The sequence below is a fragment of the Phyllostomus hastatus genome, unplaced genomic scaffold, assembly GCF_019186645.2.
Source record: "Phyllostomus hastatus isolate PE091 unplaced genomic scaffold, TTU_PhHast_1.1 phas_contig_1162, whole genome shotgun sequence".
Lineage (NCBI taxonomy): Eukaryota > Metazoa > Chordata > Mammalia > Chiroptera > Phyllostomidae > Phyllostomus > Phyllostomus hastatus.
The window spans coordinates 3,976,204-3,994,498 of NW_025333537.1; the positions used below are offsets into that span (position 1 = coordinate 3,976,204).

General features: G+C 52.8%; 1 protein-coding gene across 1 annotated transcript in view; it reads right to left on the bottom strand.

Annotated features, from left to right (window-relative positions):
• The window catches only part of CCDC60 (coiled-coil domain containing 60), a 63,758-nt gene that overhangs the window by 21,369 nt on the left and 24,094 nt on the right, over positions 1-18,295 (bottom strand). The window contains exons 4-6 of the mRNA XM_045841050.1: positions 14,348-14,455; positions 9,096-9,203; positions 1,223-1,313 (exon numbers count right to left, since the gene is read on the bottom strand). Coding sequence (XP_045697006.1) covers positions 1,223-1,313; positions 9,096-9,203; positions 14,348-14,455 — 307 coding nt within the window. The remainder of the gene's footprint in view (positions 1-1,222; positions 1,314-9,095; positions 9,204-14,347; positions 14,456-18,295) is intronic.

An 18,295-nucleotide genomic window follows, 5' to 3' on the forward strand; every position in this document is an offset into this window, starting at 1 on the left:
GACTCACGCTGCCCTCTTCCAATTTTTGTTGTGTGTACTCCCGAAGGACATTTCTTCAGAGGATTGTGGCTCCTGCTGCTTTTTTCCTGTGCATCTCTGGAGACGGAGGCACACGCTATCTCCATAGCAACTTTCTGTGATAAAAACCTGTGCTCTCGCTTCTCAGAGCTGCTAGCAGCCTGATGAAAGAGCCAGAAAACACTGAAACTCTTTACGAGGGGCAATTATAATCGTGCCGCCGCGGAGAACATGCATTTGAAGACTCAGTGTTTCGTAAACAGTGTTTAATAAACAGGCCAGGACTAACTCTTGGCTCTGCCGTGACCCTCTGCGTGACCTCGTGCAAGTCACTTAACCTCTCCGAGCCCCAGTTTCCTCCTCTCCTCTCCCATCTGGGGATGAGAACAGTGCCTCGTGGGATTCTTAAGAGGACAGACTAGCTTGCTTAGCACAGAAACAGGTCCACTGCAATTATGTTAGAAAGTGGCTCTAAAAATTACATGACCACAATAATGCTCAGCACTTGAACAGTTTCAGGGGGAGCCTGCATATCGTTTCCTGGGAACTTTTACTAATGGGAGGTGAGCAGGGATGAGCATTGCACCCATTTTGTGGAGAAGGAGATGAAAGTTCAGCACATACTCCAGTTGTATGTCTCTCAACTACCTTTCCGTATCAGTATCACCACCTGCCCTTATTATCATTGTGCTGCTTTGTTGAGTAGATGCATTTGGGGGGCTTGGGGTTTAGGCATAGTTCTGGATGAAGTGAATAGACCTGTTGATATTCTCTTAATAAACACGTGTTCTAGTTTGTAGAAAGCCCTGTGTGTTGAACTACTCACACTTATTTTCTGGCTGAGTTTGAGAGAGAGGGAGAGAGAGAGCGAGCGGGGTGGGGAGAGGAAGGAGAGACAGAGGGACAGAGAAAGGGGGAGGGAATGACTGTTATTGATAAAAAATAGAGTGAGGTGAGTCCCTTTCCTTCTGGTGGCATCCTCCTAGGCAGCACCTCAGGCACCCCTCCCCTTCTCTGTGAAGCAGTGTCCCGCCAAATGCCAGGTGTCCTACAATCCCCAGATAACCATCCGAGAGCATGTGGCTCTGACTTTCCTCACCCAGGGAACCAACTAGAAGACACAAAGATCCCTTGCGAGGAAAGACCGGCAGCCCCGCCTCCAGTGCAGGCTGGGGCGGCCAGGGTGGCAGGCTGGCCGCATTACCTTCGGCACCGTGATGAACTGCTCCCACCTCTGGCCGGTGGTCTTGTCTTTGTTGATTTTTTTAATCGTGCTCTTGCTTCCACCTGGGTCCCTGAGTGAGAAACAGCTTAATGAGTTTTCTGTTGCCAGAGTCTCGGTTTATTACAAAGGTCTTTTAAGAAATGCAATAAATAGAGGATGGATGGTGGCTGGGCTCTGTTACAATGTTTTCTCCCATTGTATACTCATGAAGGAGTGAGTGAGAGGGACAGTTCTCTGGCTGGGTCTTGGAAGTGAAAACCGAGGTTAGGAGAGACCGCCGCCTGCTGGGTGGGGCGGAGGAGGTGCAATATATCTGTGCGCGTTCTGCAGCCGTGTGCATTTCGGGTTCCGGCCAGGGCAGGTCTGAGCTTGCTCCTGGTCGTGAATTGGAAAGCCTGCTCATTTCCACATCTCTGCCTGCTGTAAGGACTAAGGGTCCCCCCCCCCCCCCCGCCTTGGCCCCCCAGGGACAGGTCTATGTGACACAGAGAGAGAATTACTGGGTGGGGCTGGGAGGAGCTGGTGGGTGGGCTGCACACTGAAACACACTGGTTGGGAGCTGACTGAGCAACAGCTCCATACGATGCCACGTGCAGGACGCTTTTGCACCTTCTCACTACATCTTCGCAACAGAGCCTGGTGATGGAGTCACTATCACCCTTTTTACAGATGAGAAAACAAACTCGAGGGGGCGGGGCTTATGTCATCACTCTCACCATGACGCCTGTTTACAGTGAGTCAAATGACCCTGGCCTGCAGGGGGCTCTCCAGGGCCCTGTCCCTAACTTTGTATTGTAACTTTGTATTCTGTTTCTTAAAGGGCTCCTCCGACAAAACCTGGGTCCTCCCCTCCTGGGTTGCGAGTTTCCTGGGTATGAGACCGAAGGCCCAGTTGGCCTTGTTGGTGACGTGCCCACACTCCCTTGTCTGCAACCCGAGGGACCAGAGGCGTAACCAGAGTGTTGGCATCTCGGGCGGGAACTGTGCTGCCCTTGTCACGACGTGCTGACGTCATTGCTCTGGGTGGAGGGGGGGTGGCCTGCGGCGGCATGCCGCGATCTGATGCGTCAGTGTTTCTGCAGGGGTCCGTGTGAATGAATGTTCACACGATAAATAAAGGCTATAAATTGCTTCTAGTCAAATCCACTGGGTTCATCTCCGATTTTGCTGCCGAACGAGTTGGAGAAACTGAGTTTTCGGAGCCTTTTGGGTTTTGCGCCTGTGGCTGCGCGGCGGCGGATCTCGGATGAGCAAGCGGGAGGACTCAGCCTGGGCTTTCTCGGCGGCCCCTACCTGCCTGTGGCCTGATGCATCTCCTTCCTCCCTGCATCTGTCCATCCACCCACCCACCTCTTTCGTTATTCCCCTTTTCTCTGCCGGCTTCGGATGGCTGAGGTCCTTTTGATCATGTGGCTGGCTGTCACCTAGCGTAGACGAGGGACTGGAGGGACTGAGATGGCCAGACCGGTTTGACGGCGCGGGGGGGCGGGCGGGGGGAGGCTCTGACAGGGGTCTGGAGTTGTCAGGGGCTGCGGAGTGCCAGTGGTGGGGGCGGTGCTCGGATAGAGGAAGCAAAAGCGATCGAGATCCCCCTCACCTCAGACTGGTTTCTCCTGGCGTGGGGGTCTGGGGAGCAGACTCAGAGGCCCTGGCCGGACCAGAGGGCGGGGGCGTGTGCGCTGTTCGCCGGCAGGGCCTTGCTGAGCGCCACCTCCCGGCTCCCGGCTGCGGCGCAAGAAACGCACCCAAACACCGAGGTGGAAGTGGGCCTCGGGCGGGCGGGGTGAGAATGGGCCTCCGAGCTTTTTGTTCCGACTCTATGTTTGATTACACAATAAAAAGCCCTCTGAATAATTAACACCGAAGCTCATTTAGCGTTGGTTCCGCCAGCCTCTCCCCCGAGTAATCAAATTAGGGAATATTTAAAACCCAGCCAGAGGAAGGAGCAGCCAGGCTTCAGTCCCATAAACAATATTTAAACGAGCGGCCCTTTTGAAGTCTGATTTAAGGCTCACCAACGGGAAGCTTTAGCGTTTCCGTTTTGGACCGTTTCTCAAGACCACAGGGCTTTTCGCGTTTCCCCTGTGCTAGCGCAGCGCCTGCTGTGCCTGCAGCCTCCTTCTTGAAGTTCAAAGGCGACCCCCTTCTCCTTTTAAAATTGAATCTGGTCCAAGCCAAGCTTCCTACATCTTAAATATTCAGGTCCAATCGGGAAGAGGGAGGTTTTCTGTTGACACCGACTTCCGAGATGACCCGAAATCTATTGCAACCTCAGGCGGCGGGCTGAATGATAGAGAACTCGGCAAGCTTCCCAGAGATCTTTAAAAGCCCCGTGCTCTGCAGAGCCATTGATGAAGAAAGGGCCTGGTTAGACAGAATCAATCTCTCTGTTTCATTTTCAGTGGCGAGTAAACCAAAAGGGAAGATCAATAGGGGTAGGAAAAGAAATAAACAACCCGAACGCCGAGCGTGCTGGGCTGACTGCACACCTTTCGGGGAAGGGCGAAGCAAGTCGGGGCCCCTCCTCACAGCGCGGGGGGAAGGTCCTCAGTGCATGGTGAATGACAGCCCGGGGTCTCCCGGTTCCCTGAAGTCAGGTGCAGCACTGTGTGCTTTGCTCACGGACGCGTGAGTGCAGGTGGCGTGTGGCGCTTCGGGTGCCCATCCTTGATGCAGAGTCCCTTGTCTGCTGTGTGGATGGTGGACGTGTGCACTCAGGTGCAGCTCCCACCAGACCCGAGTGGCTCCGGTGAGCAGACAGCCCCGTGTTGATGACTTGTAGGGTGACCAGGAAATAAGCTTGTGCTGTGTGAAGCCACCGAGATTCGGGGATTGTTCATTACGGCCGCATAACCCGGTTTACCTAACCAATGCCCCTAATTTACTGTCTGTGGCCTCAGGCAAGCGTCTCTGAACATCAGAACCCGGGAAGCGGTGTACGTGGTGGTTTAAGAATCCGGCGGACTGGCCGTTCAAGTCACCGCCTGCTCCCACTGCTTCCTAGATGTGTGTTTGTAGAAGTTACTGAGACCCCCTGAGCCTCAGTTTCCTCATCTGTAAAATAGATGGGGGCGATTTTAGCTATTTTGTGAAGATGCAATGGAATGAGGTTTGCTAAGAATTTGGTGAGGTTCCTTGTAGAGAGGACTGAAAACAATTACACTGCTAACATCAACGTGCCTTTTTCAACAGAGATCTTAGTGTGGCTTGGAGGCAGGGCAGAGGGTGGACGGAGACCCCAAGGCGGATCCATGGAAGAGAAGTGCCTGTGATTTCTGGACCATGATTTCCACCTGCTGAAGCTTCCTGGGAGATCCTAACGCCAGAAATCCAGGGACGAGGGCCTTGAGCGCTGTCCCATCTGTCCCATCTCTTTCAGTCACATATTGTTCCTAGCAGTCACTCCAAGGTGTCTCTTCTCAGTGGCAATCAGAGTAATTTTTCTCAAATACTTCACTCTCTTCCTGATCCCACGTTCGGGGTAAAACGCCTGCTTCTCAGAGTGGAAGACCTCTTGTCTGGCTTAGGCGGGGTTCACGTGTCCTCGGCTGAGATGAAGGAGGACCGGTGGGTCTCCGTAGACAAAGCGAGTCTTACCTCGCCTCATCAGAGGCCTGTGTCTCTCACTCTGCGTAATGAGCATGTTTGTTATCGAAGGCTCAGCGTCTGCTCTGCAGTGGACCCGGGCGCCTTGTTAGTGGACATAAATGTTCCTGCCAGCAGTAGGACTAGTGGGGATGCCGGGACATGATAACCTGTTTGACCTGCCACGTGATGAAACTGGGAAGGTCATCTTCCTCCCCTCTTCCTCCTCTTCCTTTTGTTTCTTCCCCTACTCTCTCTCTCTCTCTTTTTTTTTTTTTGCAAATAAAGCAAAAATTCAGATGCAACTCATAAGGACATTCTAAAATCTGTCGTCCATCCATTCACCCAGCCATCCAAATATGGGGTCTTCCTGCACCTCACAAAGACCATCTTCTGTTTGCGACACACCGGCTGCCATTTAGTCAAGTTCTTCTGCCTGTGAAAGGCCCACGTCAAGGTGTTGAACCATTCTACTCCCTTGCTGTCCAGTCCATAGCAGGTGGGGCCTGGGTCTGCAGCCATCGTTGTGTCTGAGAGAAGTGAGGCCTCAGGAGCCTGTAGGTCCCTGGGGGTGGATGTTTCCTTTCAGAAAACGCAGGGTGGGGGTCAGCACCCAGGTTTGTGTCCCGGACGTGTTAGTAATGGGGGTGGCGGGGTGCCGGCTGCCTGATGGCGGGAACTCGGAAAAGCACAGTCAGGAGAATGGAAGGCTTGGTAGTTCCCTCTTGGGATCATTCTCTGGAATGTTTATTTTATTATTCCATTATTTTTTAAAAGATTTTGTTTATTTATTTTTAGAGATTGGGGAAAAGAGGGAGAAAGAGAGGGGGATTGGTTGCCTCTCCCATGCCCCCAACTGGGGACCTGGCCCGTAACCCAGCCACGTGCCCTGACCAGGGATCGAACCGGCAACCTTTCAGGTTGCAGGCCGACACTTAACCCACCGAGCCCACCAGCCAGGGCTGGGACGTTTATTTTTGTGACTAGATTTTGGTTGACCATGTGTAGTTTTTTTTTTCCCCTGCCTCTTTGTATGTTTGCTAATTTGCCCAGTGAACGTGGTGGATCTATTGATCTGCTGCTAGAATTTAGCTCAGAAGTTTATTTCCTGACTAGCCTTAGGTCTCTGATGAGCATAGAGCTGACTGCTCTTTACAACGGGGGTTTCGACCCTGAGTAGCTATTGCACAGCGAACGCTCCCTGTGTTCTCAGACACCGGGCAGGGTCCTCAGCGTGCTTTCTCTCTCTCAGTCCTCCCCACAGCTCTGCCAGGACAGGGACCTGTCTGATAGGTGAAGAAGCAGAGAGGCCCAGAGATGTTAAGTGAGTTGCCAAAGGTCACACCAAATGGCAGAGTCCAGACTCCGCCAGGTCCATCTGATGCCAAAGCCCTCGATCGTAATCCCCGTAACCACTCTGGCCTCTAACAAATACAAATGAAGAACTGGGGAAATTCTCCTTATGGCAGAAGGATGCAATGTCTCAAATAGGGATTCAGGGTTAAAGAGAAGAAAGATACCGTTCTCCTTTCTTGCTATAGCTAAAAAGATCCTTTCTGGGACTTCTAGGGAACTTAACCCCCTGCCCCACCCCCACCCACAGATTCATGCAGTTTTTACAGATCAGTCTCAAGCAGCGGAGTTCTAGAGCTGGCCCACCCTGGCTCACAAGAACTGAACTTGGGCATCTCTTCCCAATTCAGGGACGTCACGTCGCTAAGCCTGGAACCGGCCACGGCATGAGCCTGTCCACCACGGATGTTGGTGTGACTATAAATCAGGGCTTCTCCCGCCGGGAGAGCTGGTGATTAGACGTTTACCCGCACACAGCTGACCCCAAACTAAAACCACCACCGGGAGCAAGGGGTTCACTAGAAAAAACAGACCCCAGCAAGCACCCTTGACTGCCCCTGGGAATCCTTCCTGGGCTGCGGGCTTCCGTCAGGTCTAGCCGAGGTTCTGGGTCGGGTTCCAGCCCTGAGAGGTCATGGGAGAACCTGCGTCAAACTCTCAAGGCGACCACTGTCATTTTTACTGCAGGTTTTTGGGTCGCCTTCCAGCCTGGGCACATTTCTAAAACCAGTCCAAGGAAATAAAGGCGGTCTTTCCTATCTTCTCAATCCAAATGCTACACGACGTTCTCGCCCCAGTCTGGCAGAACAGGTGCTCCAGTGTCAGAGGCAAAGTGTAGCCGCCGCTGGCTCGCGTGGGGAGATGAAATGCTATTAGGGGGCCGTTGGTTGAGGGCCCTTTTTCTGAGAATCAGGCAGTCAGCTGTGAAAAAAATTAGAAGTTGCTTTGACCTGGAAATCTGATTTCTCAGAAGCCAAATTTCTAGCCAATAGGAATATTCCCAACTGGGTTTACAATGTGCACACGAGGGTGCTCTGAGAGTCCTCCTTGAAATGCAAGAGTCTGAGAGCCACCGAGAGAGAAAAGGCTGTCTAAATTACGGTCCTTCCGTACCGTAGAGAATACAAGTGTTCTCTTAGAGGAGTGTGGAAACTGTTAAAAATGAGAAAACTTTGTATGTGCCACCAGGGGAAATCACGCAGAACACAACATGTGTGATAGGATCCCACTTCTGCAAAAAAAAATGGCACATCCGTATATATTTATAAGGGGAAGGCATTACAAGGGCTCACCTCAGACCTTCAGAAGGAAATTCCCCTAGGGAGGAGAAGGAATTGGGGGTGGGGGTGGGGAATAAAGGCTTTTGAATTTTATAGAGTACTGCATTTTTGGAAATCTTTTAGTAAGAATAAGTTGTATTCATGTATTCCTTGAGCAGTTTTGTTTAAAAAAATACATTGTCAGAATTGTTTGAAGGCTGTGGTTCTCAGACAGGTTCTGTGAGCCACGAAAACACAATATTTTGGAAACAACGAGGGTGCCCTCGTGGGAGTGGGAGGGGGTCCCAGGTCTCCCAGACCCCCAGCCTCCTGTTTCGTGTAGAAGCTCCATTTTGAAACTTTTGTTTTACATTATTGGGGTCTCCATTTCCTTTTTAAAAGGATTGCTGCTGTTTTGTTTTTTTTTTTTTAAAGCCATAAAGCACTGCATAGAAGGAAATGAGAGTTTTCAATTTATCCCAACCAAGAACTTGGACTCAATTAGAGTCACTGGCCTGTCGGGGCTATTTCTGGGCGCGTCTGAGGTCAGTTTATCTGGACTCTGGGGCAACGGGGTGTGGGGCGGGGTGGGGATTTGGGGGATGGGCCCTACACATCCTCACGGAGAAGGGGTTAATTAAGCTTCGGGATTTTGGAGGAGACAGAAGACTGAGTCCACCTCCGAGGCCGAGGCCGGGCTGTGAGAGGGCGTGGAAGTCAGCTCACGGGGGGCGGGAGCGGGAGTGGGGAGTGCCCGCGCGCGTAGGGGAGCTGTTTCATTTCACTCGGCCCGGGGTGTCCCCACAGCACATCCTACTCCTCAGGTCAGCGCTCCTGACCCTTCGTGCTCCATTCTCGCAGGCATCGTGACTCCTTAAAGAGCCAGCGCCTTTACATGCCTGCCTGTGCCTTGTTCTGCCTCGTGTGTGCACCGCACGCGGTTCCTGCAACGGTGGCCTCGGGGCTTCCCCGTGAGTGCTCCCCGCGGGTGGGGGGGACGCCCCTGGCCCTTTCCTTGGCCTAGACCACACGTGCTGGAGCCTGTGCCTGAGCAAACCCGGCTGCTGCCGGGGCCAGACTCGGACTCTGCCCTGGGGTCCCAGTGGAGGAGCAGCCATATATACACACATATGAACTACTGAATGTATGTTACGTAAGTAATGTACGTACATGAGTCCAAAATACCTTGAGAGAAAGGAGAAAAACGAGGACAAAGGGAAAGGAAAGAGTAAAGGGGAGGGAAGAGGAGGAAAAGGAAGAGGAGCAAATAAGATGTATTGCTGGGGAGACAGGACCCGCGAGGAGGAACGGAGGGCAGCCCCGCTCTGCGTCCGGCGCTGTGCCGGTGCAGCTGGCCGATTCCTGTGGTGTAAACTCTCCCGCGTGGCTCATTGATTTGAGCTCCCAGGGTGACAGCACCGAGTGTGGAGTGGGGAAGAGGGGCTGGGAGGACACGCACACAGTTGGCTCCCACAGCCTTACCCCCTGGGGCTGCAGCTGGCCCCCGTTCGGATCTCCCGGAGCACACAGAAACACTCTTAAAGCTTTCACCCACCCACCCAAACCAGCAAAGGCAGGGGAAGGACAAGTAGGCGTTCCCTCCCCCACGGCCCAGTCGATGGCTGGCCACAGCAGGCGGAAGGGCCGACACGTACTTTGGGTTCCAGCAGGTGATCAAGGGCTTCATGGTGTGGTGGGTGTGGTCGATGGTCAGGGCCTCCAGAAGCCAGTGGAGGGCACAGAGCTGGCGGAAGAGGGGTTCCCTGCAAAGACAGAGAGAGGGAGCACAGTGGGGTCCCGTCGGAATAGCACCCTTCGCAATGATGGCCACAGAGACGGAAGCTGTGCTGGCGCCCAGTTAGTGATGTGGCCCCACCCCAGGCAGCCATATTTCCCATGCATCAGCGCATTAAACCTTCACAAGGGCCCCATTTTACAGATGAGAGGTAAGTGAGTGGACCTCGGGGATGAGTGAGGATTTGAACCTGGGTCTGTGTACCCCAGAGACTGTACTTTCCTGGGCCCAAGCTCTGACTGGTCGTGGTACTGAGAAAGCCAACGTACTGGTCACCAGACAGTGGGGTCAGGAGGGGGTTAACTTGCTGCACTTTTTCCTGGAAATGAGACGGAGTCCTCACCAGCCCCCGCTCCCTGCAGGATTTCTCCTCTTACACTAATGGGCGCCGATGCCTCCATTATTAGCCCGGGTAATTGCTCTTCTCTGAAACTGCGCCCAGTCCTGATCAGTACTCCCCAGGGCCCCTGGGCCCAGTGCTCAGAGGGGCAGGAAGGAGTCCACCCTCCCTGCTTCTAGGCAGGCACCACCTCAGAAGCTGAGGCCCAGACCCTGGGGCTTCAGTGTGGGGCTGACCAGCGCTGTCCTGCAAAGCTCTTGGGAGAAGGTGATTTCACTCAGATTGCAGGGGAGCTGCTTACCCCCCACCTCCGCCAAGACCCCATAGCCCTGTCCCTAGGTACTGGGGTGGCCATGTCCACCAGGTCTGAGGGAGAAAACTGGAGTCAGCCATGCTTTTTCCTCCTCTGGAGCCCCCTCCCTCCTCCTTTCCTTCCTTCTACAAATTACAGCCATACCTTGGGACTCGTCAGTGTCAGAACTCGTCCAACCCTCTACTTGTCACATTTGAATGAGAAAAAGATATTCCGGCACTCAGCACTTGCTCGGGACTCGTTGTACGTGCTAGAACTTGTATGAACCCAGTAGGAGAAACCGCCCAGTAAGAGAAAATGCCTCATCACTCGTTGCTTGCTTGGTTAGTTGTCGGTTTCAGCACTTGTCATGAGTTCTAGAACAAATTAACGACCACTACCAAGATACCACTCTGTTTCATGAGCACCTTACTTTTAATTGAAAGGACCTGCAGGCCCACAGCCTTTCTCGTTTTTGTCTCTTCCCCCTTAACACCACGTTGGGCCCTACAGGTAACCACCTTTCGGCAGCTCTGGGTGCTGGGCCGTGCCCAGCATTGCACCGAGAGCAGCAGCTAGCTGTGTTGTGTGCCTGGCCCTGTGCCTGACGCCACATGCCACCCTCACAGTATCCCCAGAAATCTGGGGAGACCCCCCTTCTCTGCTCACAGCTTAGAGCCCCTGCAGACCTGAGCTTTGGGTTGTGTGAGGTGGGTACGAGGCAGGAGGGGCGAGTAAAGGGAGTTCACAGTTGATGTGGGGCCTGATTGGTTACAGGGGCACGTGGGCATGGGAGCATCCGATTCATGTCTGCAGGTAGCAAGGACAGGTGCCAACCTGACCTTCTCCCTCCCTGTTACACGCAGGGTATAATAGATAAGAATGCTGACCAGGGTGCACGCAGCCTGCATCCAAAACCCCTGTGCACAGAACTCCGGCAGAGCACCCCGTGGTCAGCATGCCTGAACAGCCCACTCTGTTGAAACTGCCATGCCAACCGGAACACGGTGGGCTTAAACATCCCCGAAAAGGAAACAGTGTTTTCTTTCCATTTACTAAGAGGAATCGGAAAATGCATACAGAGGCCTTCCAGGTGCTCCATGCGGACTGCCAAGGGCAAACCTGGATGCAGGCTGCGAGGGACAGGCCGGTCAGCTCAGAGAGGGAAGGAGGGGCCGTTTCTCATTCTTGGAGACCATGCATTCTCTCTCTTTAAAGATCAAGGTCAAGTCTCCCTTGACATGAGTGAATTGATCCCCACAAAGTTGATTCAGAATCATCAGCTGGTTTTGGGATCAACTGCATTGGGATTGAAGGGACTGACCAGCTCAGGCCACACTGGCTGACGTGAAAATGACTGAGAATTTGAGAACTGACCAGGCATGCCCTGCCATTTGGTGGATTGGTTACAAAATGCCCCAAAGCATCACCCCTCTCTGTATCCACATACTTTGCAATGTGACTTCGCCTCTTCCCCTTCAAGAGATGGTCTTTTTCTGTATTCCTTGTATTTGGCCTGGAGTGATATCTTGCTTTGGCCAGTGGAAGGGTCACTGGGTCCATTCTGAGCCTAAGCCTCAAGAGACTAGATGTTTAGCCTCTTGTCCTTAGAACCTTTGTGTCCACCGTGTGAACAAGCCCAGGTTCGGATGATGACAGATGTGTGGCTCAGTCACTCCTGTCACCCTAGCCAACAACTCATCACCAACAGCTTGTGAATGAGGTTGTGCTAGATGGCCAGCCTCCAGCTCACCCGTCAGCTGGGTGCACACACACACACACACACACACACACACACAAGCCTAGCCAGGATCAGCCCAGCCGGCCGGGACCAGCAGAGCCACCCAGCTAACCCGTAGGTAGACTTGTGAACAGTAACAAGTGGTTGCTGTTTCAAGCCACCCCACTTTGAGGTGGTCTGTGACATAGCAATGAGGTACTGATACGGTCATCACATCCAGCTGAACCTCTTCACAGCCAAGGAGAAGAAAGTGCAACCTTCGATATGGAGCAGGAGTTGGCAGATTACTGCCAATGGATCTCCTGCCTGTGTTGGTGAATGAAGCTTTTTTGGAACATGGTCACAACCATTCATCGTAGCTCTCATGCTTCCATGGCAAAGTTAAGTAGTTGCAGGAAAGACCATCTGGTCTACAAAAGCTAAAATATTTACTTCTGACCTTTAAGAAAAAGTTTGCTGATCCCTGGTCCAGGGCATAACAGATAATAACAATGATAGTAGCCTATCTCATAAACCTGATACAGAGATCTGACCTAGATTCTAGATCTGCATTCCTGTTGGAAGAACGTTGGCAGTTCCTGCCCCTCTCTGGGCTTCAGTTTCTCCATCTGGCCTTGGAGGAAGGTGAGCAAGAAACTCTCCAGTTGCTTCCACAGTTGATTTGAGCTTCAGTTCGCTCAGGTCAAACGAATCAAGGGTGGGGCACATGAATATACGTTTTCCCAAGCTCTCTACCTCCACCCCTACCCCCACCCTACATCTCCCTGTGATTAGGATGCAAGTGAAAACCTGAGAACCACCGATCTACACTGTTTGGTTTCAGAGACAGGCAGAAACACAAGGGCTTCCAAGAGACACTAGGAGAAATTGCAAGGCATAGTGATGTTTTAAGAACATCAAGCTTTGGCTGCCCATTGGAATGTCGTTGAACAAATAAGTCTGTCAAGAAGCCAATCCAAATATTCATCAGAGGGAGGCAGGAGGAGAGGGAGGTAGGAGGAAAGTGGAGAGTGAAGCTTCAAAAGCTGGAGCATTAGGGAGGGACAGGGATGTGTCCAAATACATGGTGGTGGTGGTGATGGTGGTGGTGATGGTGATGATGATGATGGTGATGGTGGTGATGGTGGTGGTGATGGTGGTGGTGATGATGGTGGTGATGATGGTGATGAGGATGGTGATGGTGGTAATGGTGGCGGTGATGATGGTGGTGATGATGGTGATGATGGTGGTGATGATGGTGGTGATGATGGTGATGATGATGGTGATGATGATGGTGATGGTGGTGATGGTGGTGGTGATGATGGTGGTGATGATGGTGATGAGGATGATGAGGGTGGTGGTAATGATGATGGTGATGATGAGGATGAAGATGATGATGAGGATGGTAATGGTGGTGATGGTGATGATGATGGTGGTGATGGTGGAGGTGATGATGATGATGATGACAGTGGTGGTGGTGATGATGGAAGTGATTGGCTAATGATGTTGTCACCTTCCACCCATGGACTAAGTGCTCTTATGAATGATCTTTTATCTGCCATCTCATCCTCTAATTCCACTTTGCATTGTTTTACCCTTCAACTACACATATCATACTTTCTGTGCCATATGAGTGGTGAGAGGCTAGGCTCTGGAGTCAGACTTGCCTTAAAACCTCAGCACAGCAGCACACTAACCTCTGTGACCTTGGGCAGGCCGCTGCCCTCTACCCCTCTCTGAGCTTCTGCTCTCTCATCTGCGAGAGGGGACAGCAGTGCACCTACCCAAGAGGACTGCATGAGATGAAGCTACAGAGCACTCAGAGCCCCATTATTACTGTGCATACCGCAGGGGCCTAGTCATATTTGACAAATGAGTGGACAGTGGACAGAGAAGTCTAGGGTTCATTGCAGCCTGTTCATTGCCTTAAAAGCAATTCTCAACGTGGGGATGGTGGGGTGGGTGTGATTTTGCCTCCAGGGGACATTTGTTATTGTCTCGAGACATTTTTGGTTGTCACAAGTGGGGGTGGTGCTATTGACATGTAGTGGGTCGAGGCCCAGGAGGCTGCCAAACACCCCACAATACCCAGGACCACCCTTCACAATGAAGGATTACTTGTCCCAACATATCAGCTGTGCCAAGGTCGAGAAACCCTGCCATGAAGTCAAAAGCGTCCATCTCTGCGCCTGACATCTTCCCGTTGAAAAGCGCTACCCAGAGATACAGACAAAGCTTGGCTTGCAATTCTTTGGCATGGACCCGAGGGGAGTGAGATGCCGAGGTTTTAGAAAGCCAGAGTGTTCTTTGGAGGGCTGGGCAGCCCAGTACACCACGCAAGGATGAGTTCACGCCTTGGGTGGGAGACGGCTGCCCTGGGAAACAGCTCCATGAGTCTTGGGGAAACCCTGTCCCCTGAGCCATGGCTGAGACGTTGTCACACAGGCTCCGTGAGCGCTGCGGACAGATTTGATCAGGCTCTGCACGCTGTTTGACATTTAGAGCGCCTGGCTCGGTGAGGAATGGAATGCGTCAGTCCCGGAGGATCTGCCACTTAGCTCTAAACCACCACCGTGTCTGCTTTCTGTTATTTTTTATACGCCAACCAGCGTTGTTGGCTCCAGGCCCCATGTCCCTTTCAAGAGGACAAGGGAAAAGCTCAGCGGCTCCTGAAGATGCAGTGGCTGGTTGAGCCGTTTCGGCGCGGCTTCGCTCGAGAAGCCGGCGAGGTGGACGAGCCAGAGGGCAGGCTGTACTTACACGTGGGCCTTAGGCAGCAAGGGCGCGATGATGCAGCTGTGCCTGGGGGTGAACGGGCGGAACAGGGTGCTGGCCCCCAGCTTCTTGATCTTCTCGCCGTCGTGCGTGCTGGAGGGCGGGCAGGGGGAGAGAGGCAGAGCGGGCCGTGAGCGTCGCCGTCACGCATCTCTCCAGGGATGGTCTGGCAGATGTGACTGGGCATCAGCTATAGGTTCTGGGCAATAATACCACTTGAAAGAGGAAGGTTCTAGATACAGCCAGGGAGACAGAGTGTATGAAAACCTCTGCTCTCTGCCCTGGCCAGGGAGCTCTGCTGGGGAGGGCATCGTCTTAATCCGTCAGGGTTGCAGGTTTGATCCCCAGTCAGGGCACATACAAGAAGCAGTCCATGAAGGCACAGGTAAGTGGAACACCAACACACCAACAACAACAACCAACCTCTTCTCTCGTGGAGTGCATACTCCAGGGGAGGAGCCAAAAGAATAAACAGGATAGATACGTAAATTGTGTGGTGTACTGGTGTATGGTTGGATGTATTTTCTTAAAGGGCCAGACAAACCTTTCTGACTTGGTAGGACATAGGGTGTGTGTCACAACTACTTAGTGGCGTGAGAGCAGCCATGGACGGTGTGTAAACAGTATGTCATGGCTGTGTTTGAATAAAACTTTATTTATAAAAATCAACATGGGGGCTGGATTTGGTCACCACGGCCTCCCTCCCCCTTATGAGATAGTGAACAAAGCAGACAAAGGGGGTTGGGAGGACTGGGAGCGCTGGGAGTTGCAATTTTCAGTAGGATGATTGGGAAGGTGTCACCGAGAAGGTGGCACTTGAGAAAATCTGCAGAGCGTAAAGGAGTGAGCCTTTCGGATGGCTGGGGCGGAGGACTGCGGGCAGAGGGAAGGACAGGTGCACCTTTCCTGAGGAGGTGCCACTGTGCTGCAGGGACAGGAAGGGGGTGGGTGTGGCCGGAGTGGGGTGAGCAGCGGCGAGAGAGGGGTGGGGAGGGTGGGGAGAGAACAGGGGCTTTGGGGACCGAGGCAAGGGCTCCGGCTTCTTCTCTGATGTGCGTGAAGGGTTTGGGGCCGAGAGGATACGGGGTCCGACTTGCATCGAGCTGGACCCCTCCGGCTGTTGTTTTGAGAACGGCCTGTGGCAGGGACGCAGGAGGCGAAGTGGGGGCACATGTTAGGGATTTGCCTTCCTCCTGGGAACTTGGGGGCAGCCCTGGGGTCACAGAGTTAACCGAAACATGGGCCCAGAATCTAGGTGGCCCGACTGTCATGCTCAACCCTAGAGCTGAGGAAGTTTCAAGCAAACGCCTTGGCAGTGCTCGGTATTTATTTATTTATTTTTAATATTGATTTCCTTCCATGATATTTTGTAGCTTTCAGTGTACAAGCCCTATACTTTTTAAATGGAAGTTATTGGGGTGACACTGGTTAATAAGATGACATAGGTTTCGGGTGCACAATTCCATAACACACGGGCTGCATCACTGTATTGTGTGTTCGCCAGCCAGAGTCTCCCTCCGTCACGGTCCCCCCTCCCCAACCCCCCACCATGGCAGTGCCCAGTCTCATGGCCTCCACGCTTACCCCCAAAGGCTTAGAACACGTGCTGTTAACCCAGCGTCTACACGCCTTAATCTCTGGTTTCATGTCTTCCCTCCACCGCAGTAATAACACGGATTCTACTCCTTGTTTTTCTCACCTTTTCAGCTTAATTTGCAGCCGGAAAACCAGGTCACTGAGCACAGTGGGTAAGGCTGCTTGCAGGCGGCAATCTTTGGGGACAAGCTCGACTTTCTTTTTCCACCCCCCGCCCACCCCCGCATAGTCTGTGAGACTTAAAACTTCCGTCTGGAAGAATTTATCCTGTGGTCTTAGACTCGGAGGGGAGGGAAATAATCCCCTCTGCGTTCACAAAGCACGAGATCAAACACCTTGCTTAAGAAAGTATTCAGAAAATGCGCCCTTGTGTTTTTGATACTTCCGCGGTTGGAATTAGACTTCTAGAGACGCTTTCAAGCATGCCTGGAAATTACAGTTTTTAGCCATAAAGCTGAGGATTTTAGGTCATGTGGGCCCAGAGAGATCAAATTCTCTTTATTGCATAATAGCAGCTAACAAGTCACTGAGCACGTCTCATTGGCCAGGCTCTGTGCTGAGCATTATTTCATTTCATCCTCGTAATAAACCTCGGAGTCTGGTATCGTTCATCTGGGCGAAAAAAAAGGAGGTTCAGAGAGCCGCAAGGACTTGCCCAAAGTTCCACAGCTTGTGGGGGAAGTCAGGATTTGAACCCAGTCCCGTGCTGGGTTGGTCAGGATAATCTATCAATGCTATTTTATGACCCCTGCCTCCAGACCTGCATTTGCAGCGACATCACAGTAATTGCCTCCAGTTACATTTTAATAACCAGCCTTGTACAGCTCATAGAATTCACCAGATAAGACATAACCAGACCAATGTCTACAAGAGGAGCGACCTCATGCATATTTAAACTTATTAAACTTTAAATAAACCATGTCTCTCACACGGAAACACGGATCTGGAGAGGGGAGAGCTGGGTTTTGTGACCACGGACTAAAAACCCCATCCAAACAAGGGAGTCGTTACCATGAACCATTTAAGCAGTTGCGGAATGGGGGCAGGGGGGTTCTTAAACAGACGCTCCCCTCCCCCGCCCCCTTGCAGCGCCCGTTCCCTCGCCCATTAATCTGAGCACAGCTCCTGCAAAAAAGAGCCCAGTTCCTTCCCTGCCGTTAATCAGGAAAGGCTGCCAGCTGGCTGGTGTCGCTGGGAGCAGCAGAGCTCCGTGGGGCGCAGGGAAGGTGGGCTTTGCCCTGAGCTCGTGGGGTGCTCCTGGAGAGGGCAAGAGCGCCCCTGTTCACTGAACTGCCTTCTCTGTATCACATGCCCCTCCCAGGTCCCATGGGGACACTTCGGAGGTGGTCCATTGAGTGGCTGGAGGGAGGAGGCTCAGGTCAAGACTTGCCTGCTTTTTCTCCCCCTCGGGAAACACTGTTTCTGACTTCTGGTGGGGGACAACAGACCCTCCCTCGTCAGCCCTGGCCTTCCTATCGGGAAATGCCGGCTACGGGGACCGCTGCTGGGCTGACAGGCGTCTGTCTAGCCCTGCCGTCTTTTTTGTCATCTGATGGCCTCCGGTTCAGCATTCAAGATCCCGCTCCAGAGCCACACCCCTGGGGGTTCTTTCCCGGTTCCCTAAAGGAGCTTTGTGAAGTGATAGACAACGGACACACGTCCGTTTCTTCCTCTGGCGCTTGGCACAGAGCTCCTTAAACCCTTGCCATGTCCCGGGCGATGGCCGCACTGGGAACATCTTGTGTCCCCCTCTGTGGTCTGAGATCCTGGCTCCTGACGGGCGGCTCCTAAACGCCTCGGCGTTTCCTGGCTGACAGGGTTGCCTGTTGTTCTGATGGGCCCGCTCTGGGTGGGCTGTGGTGGCTTCCCAAAGACGGAGCCAGATTAGGAGCCTGGAACTTTCAGACTTAAGGACAGGTCGTGCCTACACCCTGGAGCCTTTGTGAAAATTTCAAAAGTATGGGCTTTGGGGACATACTGACATGGTATGCACCATGGGAGTGCCAACCTCCCATCACAGGTGCAGCATTTACGCTGGGCTTTAAAGTGATAAGCAGAACTTTCGTTGGAAGAGGACGTGGGGAAGAGCGTTTGGGGCCCAAGCGTGGGAACAGGCCTAGAGGTAGGGGCAAGTCGGGGAAGGAGAGGGAAGGAGGCACATTTAAGGAACGGCAAGACTGCCCGTGGAGTTCCTGGTGTTGGATAAGGAGGACAGACACAGGTAGTAGGAAATATTCCACCGACTGCCAGAAGGCGAGGCCCACAAGGTAGGCTGGACCAGACGACGTGGGGTGCGCAGACACTCGCCCGCACAAGAAGGGGCTCCCACTGTGAGGC